General features: G+C 44.9%; 1 protein-coding gene across 1 annotated transcript; it reads left to right on the top strand.

Moving 5' to 3' along the window:
• The first annotated feature begins 204 nt into the window (after nt 1-204).
• insig2 (insulin induced gene 2) lies at nt 205-13,151 on the top strand. Its single transcript, XM_061724007.1, has 7 exons — nt 205-320; nt 4,125-4,299; nt 5,512-5,684; nt 6,979-7,103; nt 8,840-9,006; nt 10,849-10,948; nt 12,463-13,151. The coding sequence occupies exons 2-7, from the start codon at nt 4,187-4,189 to the stop codon at nt 12,502-12,504; spliced, it is 720 nt and encodes a 239-aa protein (XP_061579991.1). The 5' UTR covers nt 205-320; nt 4,125-4,186; the 3' UTR covers nt 12,505-13,151.
• Nucleotides 13,152-14,084: the final 933 nt, after the last annotated feature.

Below are 14,084 nucleotides of genomic sequence, written 5' to 3'. Positions count from 1 at the left end.
AAGCACTTTGAATTACCTTGTGTTGAATTGTGCTCTACAAATAAACTTGCCTTGCCTTGCCAATAATAGTAATAATAATAGTAATAATAGTCTAAATAGACTTAAGAACGATTTCTGCTCCTATAATTATAAAATATGTTACACAAAGCATAAACATTCGGTTACGTCGGACGTGGTGACGTCACGGTCACGTGTCCGCCGTGAGCCGGAAGTAACCTGAACACAGAACCTGCCTTGTCTTTGGCTCTCTGGGCGCACAGTTAAGTTCTCCTGACGTGTTTTCAGGCTGTAGGTCCATTAAAGGTTCTTTCCAAGACCAGGTAAGGTGTCCAGGACGTGACCCTCTGGGTTTGTGACAAAGGCGTCCCAGTTTTCTCAGAATCCGCTGGTCTGTTTGCAGAGCAGCAGGTGGTTAGCTCAGGATGTAGCATGTTGGGTTTTCTAGTCAAACTTGAGTCGGATATTCGACAGAAGTTGATGCTTCACGGACAGCAGAGCGACTGTTGGCTGTCCGGTGGACGTCTCTGGACTCATCGGTGCCAAACCAGGTCCTCCTGGGTTTTTACAGACTTTAATGTCGTGCCCTGCTCTTCTTCGCCTTGTTGTGGCAGTAGTTATTAAATAAGTTTACAGTCACGTGACTCAGTGACTCCAAACCGAAGTGTAGAAGTACAAGACACACACAAGTCTGTCTGTGCAGTATCTAACACTATATCTAACACTATTCTGTCATTTTAGGGACATTTTCATTTGAAAAAATGAATTTCTTTCCTTGAAATTCCATGCGTCCTTTAATAGTATAATAGTCTTATTGTGGTGTCTTCAAACCTGTATTAGAAGTAAGGCAAGTTTATCTTTTATAGCACAATTAAACAACAAGGGGATCCAAAGTGCTTTAAAACAGATTAAAACATAAATAAAAAGCATGATTTTTAAATTTAAAACAAAAAAGAAAGAAATAACAATATATACAATTAGTAGAGGAAAAGTAATAAAAAAGGTGATTTAAAAAAAAACAAACAAGAATCTTTTTAAGCATGTACCAGCCCCGAGTGGGCTGGAATATCAGAGCTATGTCAACATAGTAGGTAACTGGGCAAGCTAACCAAGGGGCAAAGTCCTGTTACTGACCTAAGCAGACCTGCAGGTCTCCACCACGAGGATCCAGATCCTTGTGGTCAGTGAAGCACAGGTCTGGGACTGGACCCTAGCGGTCAGTCGAGGAACCGCAGGTCTGGATCCAGACTCTAGCAGTTAAACCTGAATAATGGTTCTGTGTTAAACCAACGCAGAGCACGCGCTGCTGCCGTGATGTCGTCGTGAACCCTTCGGACTTCTCTGTCACTCCATGTCGCCGCATGTAATACTCCCCGCGAGTGCTAGGGGGGTGCCTTCTTTTCCTGAATGGTTTATCCGACTTTTCCGGTCACAGTGAATCAAAGAGATAAGGACAACAATTGTGCAAAAAACCAAACCAAAAAAAAAAACACGCGGAGAAAAGAGCGCGGAAAGTTCACGACTGCTTCACGAACCGGAAATGCGTTGCTACGAAGAAAACCAATCACAGCCCTCTCGGTCTGCGTTGGTCTGCGTCGCCTCGACGCGTAGTTACATTTCTTGGGAGGTGCGCGTCAGGCACGGCGTGGCGTGCACCGTGGGGTGCTCGACGCGGTGCAACCTGCGGCGCACGCTCGGCGTTGATTTAACGCAGAACCACAATCCAGCCTTAAGTAGAAGAACCGCAGGTGTGGATCTGGACCTTAGCGGTCAGCGGAGGAACCGCATGTTTTGGTGCATCATCAGTTTTGGAGTACCGTATTTTCACGACCATACGGCGCACTGTGTGGAAAGGCGCACCCTCAGTTTTGTGTGACATTTTTGGTTTTAAAACACACATACGGCGCACCAACCCAAAAGGCGCCGTCTACGGAGACGGAGCTGCACACACACGCGCTGCAAAACACACACGTGCTAAAAATAGAGCGGAAGCAAAACTTAGTTTGATATTTTATTTCACTTTTCACATCAATCAAACCCTTCAAAGGTTCATATTCTGTTTCTGCATTAAAGAATTAAAAAAAACCACCGGGGCGCCGCACATAAACCTGTCTCAGCCACCCCGATCATCTCCTCATCCATCCAGCCCTTTTCATTTCACTCTGGCTGGAAAAGTCTGTTTAGGCAACGCTTTTCTTTTAAAAATCACCATAGCCGGCAGTTTCTGTCCATCAGCATGGCAGGCAAGCACAAGAGTAAATACACTTTTCATACCCCGTTGTGCTGCGGATCCGGACCGCGGCGGTCCCGGGTCCCGCTCCGCTCCTCCCCCCCGCGCTGGACCGGGTCCGCTCCCCGTCTGCTCCCCGCGCGGCGGTCCCGGGTCCCGCTCCGCTCCTCCCCCCCGCGCTGGACCGGGTCCGCTCCCCGTCTGCTCCCCCGCGGCGGTCCCGGGACGCGGGCTCACACACGCGCTGTGGGGGAGCCGGTACCGGGTTGTATCCGACAGGAGCTCCGCTCCGCTAATTCAGCTGCGCCAGTCCGAATTTCCAGACCTGTCTCGGCCACTTGATCATCATCCCTTCATCCAGCCCCCCCTTTTCATTCGTCCTTATAATGACTCCGGCTGGAAACGTCTTATGCAAAGTTTTTCTTTTAAAAATCACCATAGGTTTCTGTCCATCAGCGTGGCAGGCAAGCGCCACATAAATGAGAATCTGTGTGTTTCGCGCCGCGAACACACACACGCAGATGTTGGGGATCCGGTACCGGGTTTTTAACCGACAGATTTGGCTGCAAATCTCGGAGGGTGAAGCTGATCCGACCTGAGACGTACCCCAGAAATCTCTGCTCGCAAAGCGGGCAGGAACCAGGTCGATCGGACCGCTTTGGGAACCAGGAAGTCGGGCTGCAGCAGCGCCCATCACCGCGGCTTTAACCGGGGAAAGTGACCGGTTCCGACCGGCCGGGACCGGAGGAGCCCACATGGACTGGTAGTAGGGGCTCCCGGGGAAAGAGCACCGGCATTTCAGCCGGATCTGCCCCGGGGATGCGGCGATCGGACCGCAACCCCACGGCAGGTGCATCTCGGTTCCGACATGCAAAACAAAAAAACAAAAAGTTGCGCCTTATGGTCGCGAAAATACGGTAACAGATCACCTGCTTTCCTTCAGTACTGAACAGAGACGGTTAACAACAATGGACGCAGCATTCGGTCACATTGTTCTTCTTGCAGGCTTCGGCCATGTTGCTTTGGAAGCTGGTGGAAACACGCCCACCACATCTCAATCAAAGTTATTCTTGCTCCCAGCTATATCAGCTGAACCCGGCTGAATATCAGACATTTCCAGCGGGATGAACCGTTTACCATGACTTGACGGTGTGATCATTAATGACCGGCGCTTTTATCCGACACTGATTAATATCAACGAGTGGTTCCTTTGCGAAAGGCAGCAGCATGATGATAACGGATGAGGAACTGATAGCGACTAGTGTGTGGCTGAGAAGCCTGCCAATCGATCATTTTACAAATAAATGTAATGCTTGATATAAACTCTCCTGGTGTGGTACAAAAACATTCACCACACGGAGTCGTCATGGATGTGAAATAAGACGATTGAGACCAAAACAGGTTTTTGAACCAGACTGTAAAACTGTTTATTTCTGCTCTAAAGTTAGACATTTGAATATTTGGAGCCTCTAGCGGCCAGTTGAGGAACTGCGACCAATCTCAGTCCCACACATGCGTCAGTGCGGAAGTGAGAAGGTTGGCGCTTGGTACTGAAGCTTTCTTTTGCCAGAGAGGAAGTTTATTAACCCCCTGAGGTCACCAGGACTTTCCACCTGATTCTCCTCCCGTCTCTTTTGGAAATATTTGTAAATATCTTGTAAATATTATCCGTTTATTTTGTGTTTACTACTTTTTTTCTCTCGTGTACATAGTCTTTTTCTTCTTCTACTTTCTACTTTTTATATTGCTCTTTTTTATTATTTAACTATTTATGGTAATTTCTATTTTACATTTTTTGTATAAAGCGTGTGTGTGTTTTGGCTGCTGCACGAGTCACGACTGAATTTCTCCTCTGGGAGATTAATAAAGTCTACTATTCTATTCTCCTGTGTTTGAGGTGTGTGATGTCAGAAGAAGACATTCCTCGGTGTTGTCTGCTCTCCTGACGAAGGCTTCCAGATGTCTGTGACACTGACAGCCATGAGCAGCGGCGGCAAGCAGCGGCAGTGGGTGGAGTCTGAGGGGACCCAGCGCCGTCCTCGGGGTCCCTACATCTCAGTCATCACCAACAGGTGGGTTTTGGAATGAATGAATGAATGGGAAAAAATAAATAAGAACCTTAGAAAAAAAATTAAAATTATTGGACAGAAATTTTGGAAAAGTTATAAATATGTAAAAATGTGTGTTCACTAGGAATGTGCGATATTTTACCGTTCACGATAAACCGTCCCAAAAATTCCCCACGATAAGAATTTGTCATCTTGCGGTAAAAACGATAAATTCCCTTTGATAAAGTTTTTGTGTAAAACTGATTTATGGTTCTGCGTTAAATCCACAACGTGAAGGAAGGAAGGAAGGAAGGAAGGAAGGAAGGAAGGAAGGAAGGAAGGAAGGAAGGAAGGAAGGAAGGAAGGAAGGAAGGAAGGAAGGAAGGAAGGAAGGAAGGAAGGAAGGAAGGAAGGAAGGAAGGAAGGAAGGAAGGAAGGAAGGAAGGAAGGAAGGAAGGAAGGAAGGAAGGAAGGAAGGAAGGAAGGAAGGAAGGAAGGAAGGAAGGAAGGAAGGAAGGAAGGAAGGAAGGAAGGAAGGAAGGAAGGAAGGAAGGAAGGAAGGAAGGAAGGAAGGAAGGAAGGAAGGAAGGAAGGAAGGAAGGAAGGAAGGAAGGAAGGAAGGAAGGAAGGGAAAAAGGAAGGAAGGAAGGGAGGAAGGAAGGAAGGAAGGAAGAAAGGGAGGAAGGAAGGAAATGAGCCTGAAAGAAAGGAAGGAAGGAAGGAAATGAGCCAGGAGGGAAGGAAGGAAGGAAGGAAGGAAGGAAGGAGGGAAGGAGGGAAGGAAGGAAGGAAGGAAGGAAGGAAGGAAGGAAGGTATTGGTATTTTTTAATCGTTATCGGGATAAATGCCGGAAATTATCGTGATACATTTTTTAGTCCATACCGCCCATCCCTAGTGTTCACAATGACAGACTGTTAGCGGTGTTTGTTGAGAGGTTGGATTGCTTTGGGGAAAAAACTGTTCAAGAGTCTTTATCCTTGATTGTATTGACGTGTATGTCCTCCCTGAGGGAAGAGGGCCAAAGACGTGGTGTCGGGGTGGGAAAGTCTGCTGGAATAATCTCTACAGAGGTGCCAGCTATGTCTTGGGTGACCGGAGAAGGCAGCCAATGATCTGCCCTCTTCATGATGAGACTTGATGATGCTGGTTCCGTCCAGAACCACCGTCGGTACCGTTTCCTTTCTGAACTCCAGAACGACCAACCTGCTGATCCAGTTTCTGTTCTGTCCTTTTAGAACCACCAACCTCCTGATCCGGGGGTCCATGCTGTTCTCCGTTGGTGTTTTCCTGGCTCTGGTGCTGAACTTACTTCAGGTTCAGAGGAACGTCACTCTCTTCCCGCCTGATGTCATCAGCAGCATCTTCTCCTCCGCGTGGTGGGTTCCGCCGTGCTGCGGTACCGCCTCAGGTGGGTCACAGTGTCAGAGGTGTTTGAGTGTTCAAAGCTGCCTCTGGAGCACCTGAACGCCTCTTTCAGGGACGTGTCTCCTTGCTGCCCTTTCTGAAATGCAAATTCACACAGCCCCCCCCAGCATAAAGAACCACATGCAGCTGTATAAGGAAGTGTTACACTTCTTACACCTCCTTTGCACAGCTGGGGAGTTAGGTTGGTGTACAGTAGGAATGGGCGATATTTTACTGTTCACGATATACCGTCAAAAAAATTCCCTACGGTAAGAATTTGTCATCTCACGGTAAAAACGATAAATTCCTGTTGATGATGTTTTTGTGTAAAGTTGATTTTTGGAAGGAAGGAAGGTAGAAAAGAGGAAGGGAAGAAGGAAGGAGAGAGCGGAAGGAAGGAAGGAAGGAAGGAAGGAAGGAAGGAAGGAAGGAAGGAAGGAAGGAAGGAAGGAAGGAAGGAAGGAAGGAAGGAAGGAAGGAAGGAAGGAAGGAAGGAAGGAAGGAAGGAAGGAAGGAAGGAAGGAAGGAAGGAAGGAAGGAAGGAAGGAAGGAAGGAAGGAAGGAAGGAAGGAAGGAAGGAAGGAAGGAAGGAAGGAAGGAAGGAAAGAGGAAGGAAGGAAGGAAGGGAGAAAACAAGGAAAGGAGGAAGGAAGGAGAGGGCGGAAGGAAGGAAGGAAGGAAGGAAAGGGGAGAAGGAAGGGAGAAAACAAGGAAGGGAAGAAGGAAGGAGAGGGCAGGAGGAAGGAAGGAAGGAAGGGAAGGAAAGAAAGAAAGAAAGAAAGATAAATTCCCGTTGATGACAAACATGGCGGATCTGAGAGCAAGATAGATTTATAGTTACAAAGATGGAGTTGAATTGGTATTTTTTTTATCGTCATTTTTATCGTTATCGGGATAAATGCCAGAAATTATCGTAATACATTTTTTAGTCCATACCGCCCATCCCTAGTGTACAGGGAACCGTTCCGTCACATTTGTAGCCTTGTAAGACAGGTTCAGCCCCCAGAACACTCTCCTGGGTAGAAGGAGCAGATGCTGAAGTACTCTGTCTGGTCTCCAGAGACTGTTTTCCTCCTCCAGGAGCCACCTGTTGGACCCCGCCAGGGGCCTCCACAACACTGGGGAGGGCTGCTGCCTTCTGGTGTCTCTGCAGAAGGTTGATAGTTTCCATCTGAGCAGCAGGCTCCCTCTTTATTTAACTGCCAGGACGCATCAGCAGCAAACCTGCTCTGATTTCTCACTCCATGTGTCTGAAGGTCAAATGTGAGAGTTTTTTTTCTTGTCTCTGTCCCCCCCAGCAATGATCGGGCTGCTGTACCCCTGCATCGACCGCCGGCTCGGGGAACCCCACCGGTTTAAGAGGGAGTGGTCCAGCGTGATGCGCTGTGTGGCCGTGTTTGTGGGCATCAACCACGCCAGCGCTGTATCCTTTCTACCTGTTTCCAGTCTGGATCCTCGTCATGACCTCCACAACCATTTAGGGGGTCTGCAATGTTCTCAACTTCATAACTGGTAGCATCTGGAGCAGAATCAAGAAAACATGTTCTACTACGACAAGATATCCTCAATAAATTAGAGCAGGGGTCGCAAACCCAAAATGTTGAAAGAGCCATATTGGACCAAAAACAAATATGTCTGGAGCCGCAAAAAAGAAGATTTTTTTTTTCATTATGCACTTTGAGAAAAAATGTTATGAAAAAAGTTGAAATGTCGAGAAAAAAGTCAAAATTTTGAGAAAAAAAGTCAAAATGTTGAGAAAAAAGTCAAAATTTTGAGAAAAAAGTCAAAATTTCGAGAAAAAGTCGAAATGTCGAGATTAATGTTGAAGTACAATCTTGAGAAAAAAGCCAAATTGTCGAGATAAAAGTAAAAATTTCGAGAAAAAAGTCGAGATTAAAAAGGAAAGGCAAAAGGAAGAAAAAAAGAGAAAAAAGAAGAAAAAGGGAAAAAAGAACAAAAATGAAAAAAAGGGAAAAAAGAAGAAAAAAAGGAAAAAAAGAGAAAAAAAAGTAAAACAGAAAAAAATGAAATAAAGAAAAAAAGGAAAAAAAAAGGTCATTTTTGAAAAAGCTCCAGGGAGCCACTAGGGCGGCACTCAAGAGCCGCATGCGGCTCTAGAGCCGCGGGTTGTCGACCCCTGAATTAGAGGGAGGAGCCAGAACCTTTCCAGGGACTCTGACCGCACTGGGGTAGACGTGGACCTTTTAACGAGTAGACCGAGCAGCGAGCCCACATTTGACATATCTGAGTTACTCAGTAGGCGTTGTTAGATCGATCCTGTTAATGATAGACGTTGGGTAATGTAAAGGCAAGGCGTGTTATTTGTCACCTAGGCCTGAAGGCGAGTTGAGGGAAGGGGAGGAGAGTTGGGAGGCGTTATCCACGAAAGTCCAACATCAGCAGGATTCAGATGCCGTAAGACAGGCGTAGGTTTCAAAACCAGGATGGGTGAACATTGGGATGAGCGTTTTTGTCCGCATTCTGGTTCCTGCAAAGACCCGGCAGGGTTATAATAGTTTTGAATTTTTCATTTTAGTTTAGTTTTATTTAATTTTGACTTTTTCTCATTCAATTCAGTTAGTTTTAATTCGTTTTTAGTGTGGGTTTGCTAGTTTTTATTCGTTTTTATATTTTCAAAAATGCTTAGTTTTAGTTTAGTTTTTATTAGTTTTAGTTTTAGTTTTAGTTTTGACATCACAGACCGTGAGACGTTAAGGTGCCGTAGCTGCCAGTTGGAGATAAACGGCCAGAGCGGAATAAATTGATCATACCAAGAGGCTTATATTGACAAGGACGAAAACGGAGGAAATTATATCTATAATTTCAGTTCGTTTTAGTTAGTTTTCTAAAAACGCAATATAGTTTCAATTAGCTATCGTTTTTGTCTTTTCATTTTCGTTTTTATTTAGTTCAGTTAATAAAATAGTTTTTTCAATTTTAGTTTTCGTTATTTTGTTCGTTTTCGTGAACGATAATAACTCTGGACCCGGGTTGTCATCCTTGGATCTAGTTGTTCAAACAATGGACCTTTATGCTTCCGGACATACCCGGGTTTCATGGCGTCCTCGGCTCCGAGACTGAGTAACTCGCGGGGAGGCTCGACACGCCCCTCCCCTCTTTTTTCATTTGTGCTGTTGATCCTTGACCCTGTTCTGACAGAAAGTGGACTTTGCCAACAACATCCAGTTGTCCTTGACTCTGGCGGCTCTCTCTATTGGTTTGTGGTGGACATTCGACCGTTCCCGCAGCGGCTTCGCCCTGGGGGTCACCATCGCCCTGCTGGCGACGCTAGCCACCCAGCTGCTGGTCTACAACGGAGTCTTCCAGTAGGGTCCAAAACCATAACGATGTTTTACTAACATTGTGCAATAAGGGGGGTGCTTGTTTAGTTATTGCAGGGTTATTAACAGGGGCGGCACTATAGAGTAACAGAAGGAAGAACACAGGCCTCTAAACCAACAAATGTCATAAATATGTGTAAAATAACCACAAACGACTTCTCTCATTCAAATGAATCAGAATTTATTTACACAAGGATTAAAGATGGTGGCACTTGTGGCTCAGACGTGTGAGTTGTTCCAGCAGGGATGGTAACATTGGACCACTGTTGCACTATTCTGAAAGGTGCAGATCGCTCTGTTCCTTCCTGCTGATTTGGGACAATCATCACCTCATTTCAACCGACAGACAGAAACTTAGACCTACTTATATCCTGTAGTTGGGGGAAAGTACCAGTACTAGGCATGGGACGATATGAAAATTTCATGTCACGATATTAGTGGACAAAAATATCACGATTACGATATTATCACGATATTAGCGTGTCGCTTATAAAATTCTTAAAATGCAAGGAAAAACACTAACCGTGGATCCACTGGTTCCTTCAGAACATTTATTCTCAAATCATTCTCAACACAGTGACACTTGAGGTAGAGAACAAATAGTGTACTGTAAATGTTATGCATTACAAAGTGTAAACTATAGTACCGGTACTTATTTGAACTTTCTTTTTTTGTAAGAAAATACTTCCCTGAGAGTCGAAAGAAATAAGTGCCAAATAGAAATAAAGTGACAAAGTAGAGCCAAATGCACACTGATTGTATTACTCTCTGAAACTTTAACAGTGGCTGCCTGCTACTTAGAACGGCTCTCTGGAAAAATAATAAAATAAAGGCACTGCTCTGTAGTATACAAAACAAAAGCTGCATGGCCAACACAAAGATTGAGTGAAAATAAAGTGCCACAGTAGTCAAATGCACACGGATTGTACTACTCTCTGAAAAAATATTAAATAAATAATAATAATAAATAATATTAATAAAATACATGAAAAAAATAACACTGGCTTCTACCTGGCTGGTAGCCTTGTGTGACCAAAAAAAAAAAAATTGGCGATAATTACAGTACCCCACGATAACGTTATCGCGGCCGTTTTTTATTGCGATATACGATAATATCGTATATCGCCCCATGCCTAACCCGTACCAGTGATTTCTAGGGTCCAGCAGCATCAAGTCTGTCCTGTCCACCCATCCATCAGTGTGTGGTTCAGAGTGGTTGCCAAGCAGGACGTAACCTGACCGCACACCCAGACTGTGGGGCCTGCTGAGCCGACACCGGACCCCACGGCCCAATCCAAGACTTTTGCTCTCTGTCAGGACTCAGAAGTGGAACATGATTAAAGACTCCTCCCAGAGGCCTAAAGAGTCCTCCAGACCCGGTCCAACGGGTTCCCGACAGGCCTCCAGACCCAGACATATACATGCAGAGTCTGATGCCCTTCTTTTTGGAAGAGCCAGCGAGTGTTTGCCACACTGGTATCAGAATATTTCTCAGTGACTGTTTTTCACACCAAGCCTGGTTGAAAGACTTGGCCGGGTTCTACAACTGTTTATTCATATCATCCCAGAGAATATCAACCCCAGTTTTCTTTTTTTGTGATCCCACGGACCTGAACAAAGTTTCCGGTACCCCCCCCTGGAAAGTGTTTTTCACGTGTTCAACAGCTTATTGGACCTGCATGGGCCACTAGTTGTAACCGACCTGTACATCAGGACTCTTATACATTTACTACAGAATCATATGTTGGATGTTACCTGTGTAAAACATTCTCCCACCGCCCAGCCACGACTCCTGGACCAAATCTGTCTTGTTTCTTCCCTTTCCAGGTACACCTCCCCAGACTTCCTCTACATCCGCTCGTGGCTCCCCTGCATCTTCTTTGCGGGGGTGATCACCATGGGCAACATAGGACGGCAGCTTGCATTGGTAAGAGACAGGCATTATGTTAGTCTTTTTGTTTTACCCAAACTGGTGCAGGTTAAACCTCTTTCAGACCAGTTTCTATCAATCTGAGAGCACTTTTTATGCTGACATTTGGACTTTGTATTAACACCGGATGGCGCTGTTTATTAGCATGTAGAATTAAAGAATAAGAGGTCCTCATTCAGAGCCTTGTGGTACCCTTCAATTTGTACAATCCATGTTTCCATGGTGATGATTAGGGCTGGGCGATATATCGAGATTTAAATATATATCGATATATCTTCAAACGCGATATGGTACGAGACAATATCATTTATATCGATTTATAACAAAAAAAAAAAAATGTTTTGATTTTGATATAGCTTATTTTGTGACAAATTGACTTGAATGTTTTATTTGAGATTTGCACAAATGTTTTGTTATTTGCACAACTGTCAACCTCAGTGGAAAAGTCTGCCTGTTACTGTCTACATTGTATTAATTGCACAGTGTATTTTAATTTAATTGTTATGCAGGAAAGGAATATTTGTTTTATTTTATTCAAGAAGCATTTTTATTCTATATATGCAGGCAGTTTATTTTGTTTTATACATTTTGATATTGTGCAGACCTCTGTTAACAAAGGAACCTGTGTGACATTTGGCACGAGGCTTTGTATTAAAACTGACTGTTTTTTTTAATGGTTTGCCTCATAAAAAAATGAAGCTAACAGAGATGCTATGCTATAATGCTTTGGGGGAAACCCCAATTACGTCACAGAAAAAATATCGATATATATCGAGTATCGCCATTTAGCTAGAAAATATCGAGATATGACTTTTGGGCCATATCGCCCAGCCCTAGTGATGATCCATCCCAGATGCCTCAGACTCCAGAAATTCTGTGGATAAGGACATGTTACTACTTTAACACTGCTCAGCTAGCCTTGGCAAAATGTATGCTAGGCAGCTAGGTTTATTTTGCTATCTCAGCTTGAATTGACAATTTGAGTACTGACTCGAAGATCAACCGGCCGGGGTTGGAATTAGATGATTTTCATCCCGTCACACTTTCTTTTTTTTTTAATTTAAAAACTGTTTCTGTTTGGGTCTGTTTTCTGAATTTGTCGCGTGTATGACCGCACGTTCAACATGAAGTGATGCACACACACTCGGCAGGAGTAACACGTCAATGTGGAAGTATTTTAGTGACTGAACCACAGACGATTCCCCATCACCCAGAGATGTTCTGAAGAGTGGTTTTCGGGAGTCTGTTTCCTCGCACACAGCTATGTGAATAAACAGGCCTCACTGAAAAACTGGAACCAGCAGACTAGGTCTTGCTGAAAAACTGGAATCTATCAAGAAAATTGCGATCGGTGCATCTCTAGACCTGACTGTGACCAATGTCCGACCGATAAAGACGGTGGTATTTATAGGAAGTCTACGAAGGTTTTCAGTGTTTGAGATCATGTTTGTGAAGTGAACTTCAAGCAGGACCTGTAACGGCTTCTAACTGTCCTGCTCCTCTTTTTCCAGTATGAACACAAGTTCCTTCTGGAGAAAACCCACCAGGACTGAGGGCCTTGCTGGCAGGCGGCGGGAAAGCGTCCTGCTTTGGCCCGATCAATGGGATTCCTGATCAGACTTCCAGCAGGTCTGGCGTTCTGCTCGGAGCTGAGGCGACTGGAGACCACAGACTTTCCGGCGTGTTTTCTTTTTCATGTACCTGGAATCAGAAACTTTGGCTCTATGAGCCCTGTCTTCATGTATCAGTGGAGAACTCACCTGCTCCTCAGCTCACACCTCAGCAGGTGTGAACCATCAAACCACACCTCCTTCTGGATGTACTTCGTTGTCGTCCACTCTGGTACATTACCGTGGGGGTGTCTGTCCCCGAACACGGTTTGACCAGGGTCACCTGACCAACATCTCCAGGCAATGGCTGCATTTCCATGACAGTTTTGGCTTAAAGACATGAGCAGTATTTAGGACTTTTGTTAAAACAGTGAAACGACTCACTTGGTGAGAGTCAAGTAAAGCAGTTTCCCCGGATTGTTATGTTCTGAAACATGGATATCACATAAGAACCAAGCATGTGTAACAGTGGTAAAAAAAAACCCACGCCCTGATGGACTCTACATTTTATGAGCTGCGTTAACATTCCTGCAAAAGTCCTGCAAAAACTTGACTACTCTTCATAATGTCAATAAAACCCAGTTGTTACATCCGCAGCCTGTGTCAATGACCCCAAGATCATTATACATAAGTACAAAGAGAGTCGAGGCTTGGCCTTAAAGTGTGAATCACATGAAGACGGAATATAAACATTCTACATAACGTACTTCAACTATTACAAACCTCAGATGCTGGTGCATTATCTCAGCTGATGATAAAAATAATGAAAGATAACGGTAACAGGCGTTCAGGAGCGGCTAGTGCAGGTTGGTGTTCAGCAGGTTAATGACTCCGGAGTAAAACCTGTTTTTAGGTCAGTGTGGCCTGGGTGTGACCGCTCTAGCGATGGTCATTGCTTTGTTTAAACAGCGAGTGTTGTAGATGGAGTCCGGGGAGGGGAGGGAGCTGCGGCTCACAGCTTTAACCGCGGGTGTGTGTGGTGACCAGGAGAGGTCGCCAGAGACGCTGAGGGGCTTAAAGGTGTGGACTCTTTCGACCTGGTCGTCAGTAATGAATGGTCAGCGTGATCAGCCCTGTTCCTGCTGAAGTCAATAGTCGTGTTTCCATGACACGTAAACGCAAAAACCAGATCTCTGAAAGTTGGATAAAGGCAGCGTTGCAGGGCGAGTGTTTCCACCACTTTTCCGAATAAGCGTAAGTCTTGTAAGACGTCTTTTCAAAACAACGAAAAAGAACTTCTCAACCTTGAAGAAGATGGACCAAAACATCTTTAGTCTTGGATAAATTATTGAGATTGCTGCTACTGCTGTTGAGAAAACTGTCAGATGATGGAGCAGCAGGTGATCGGTGAGTGGTGAAGTCCTTATGTGACATATAATGATTAGTGTTACAGCACAACTAGATGAGGCTAAAAACAGCTGGAAACCAGAGTCGTGGAACTAATCAAAAGGCGCTTCCATGACACTTTTGCAAATAAGTGGATTATTGAATCCTCTGAAAATGAACCTCCTGGAAGCATAAAG

The sequence above is a fragment of the Cololabis saira genome, chromosome 6 (assembly GCF_033807715.1).
Source record: "Cololabis saira isolate AMF1-May2022 chromosome 6, fColSai1.1, whole genome shotgun sequence".
NCBI lineage: Eukaryota > Metazoa > Chordata > Actinopteri > Beloniformes > Belonidae > Cololabis > Cololabis saira.
Note: the sequence above shows the minus strand (reverse complement) of the source record. Positions and strands in the feature narration are given on the sequence as shown.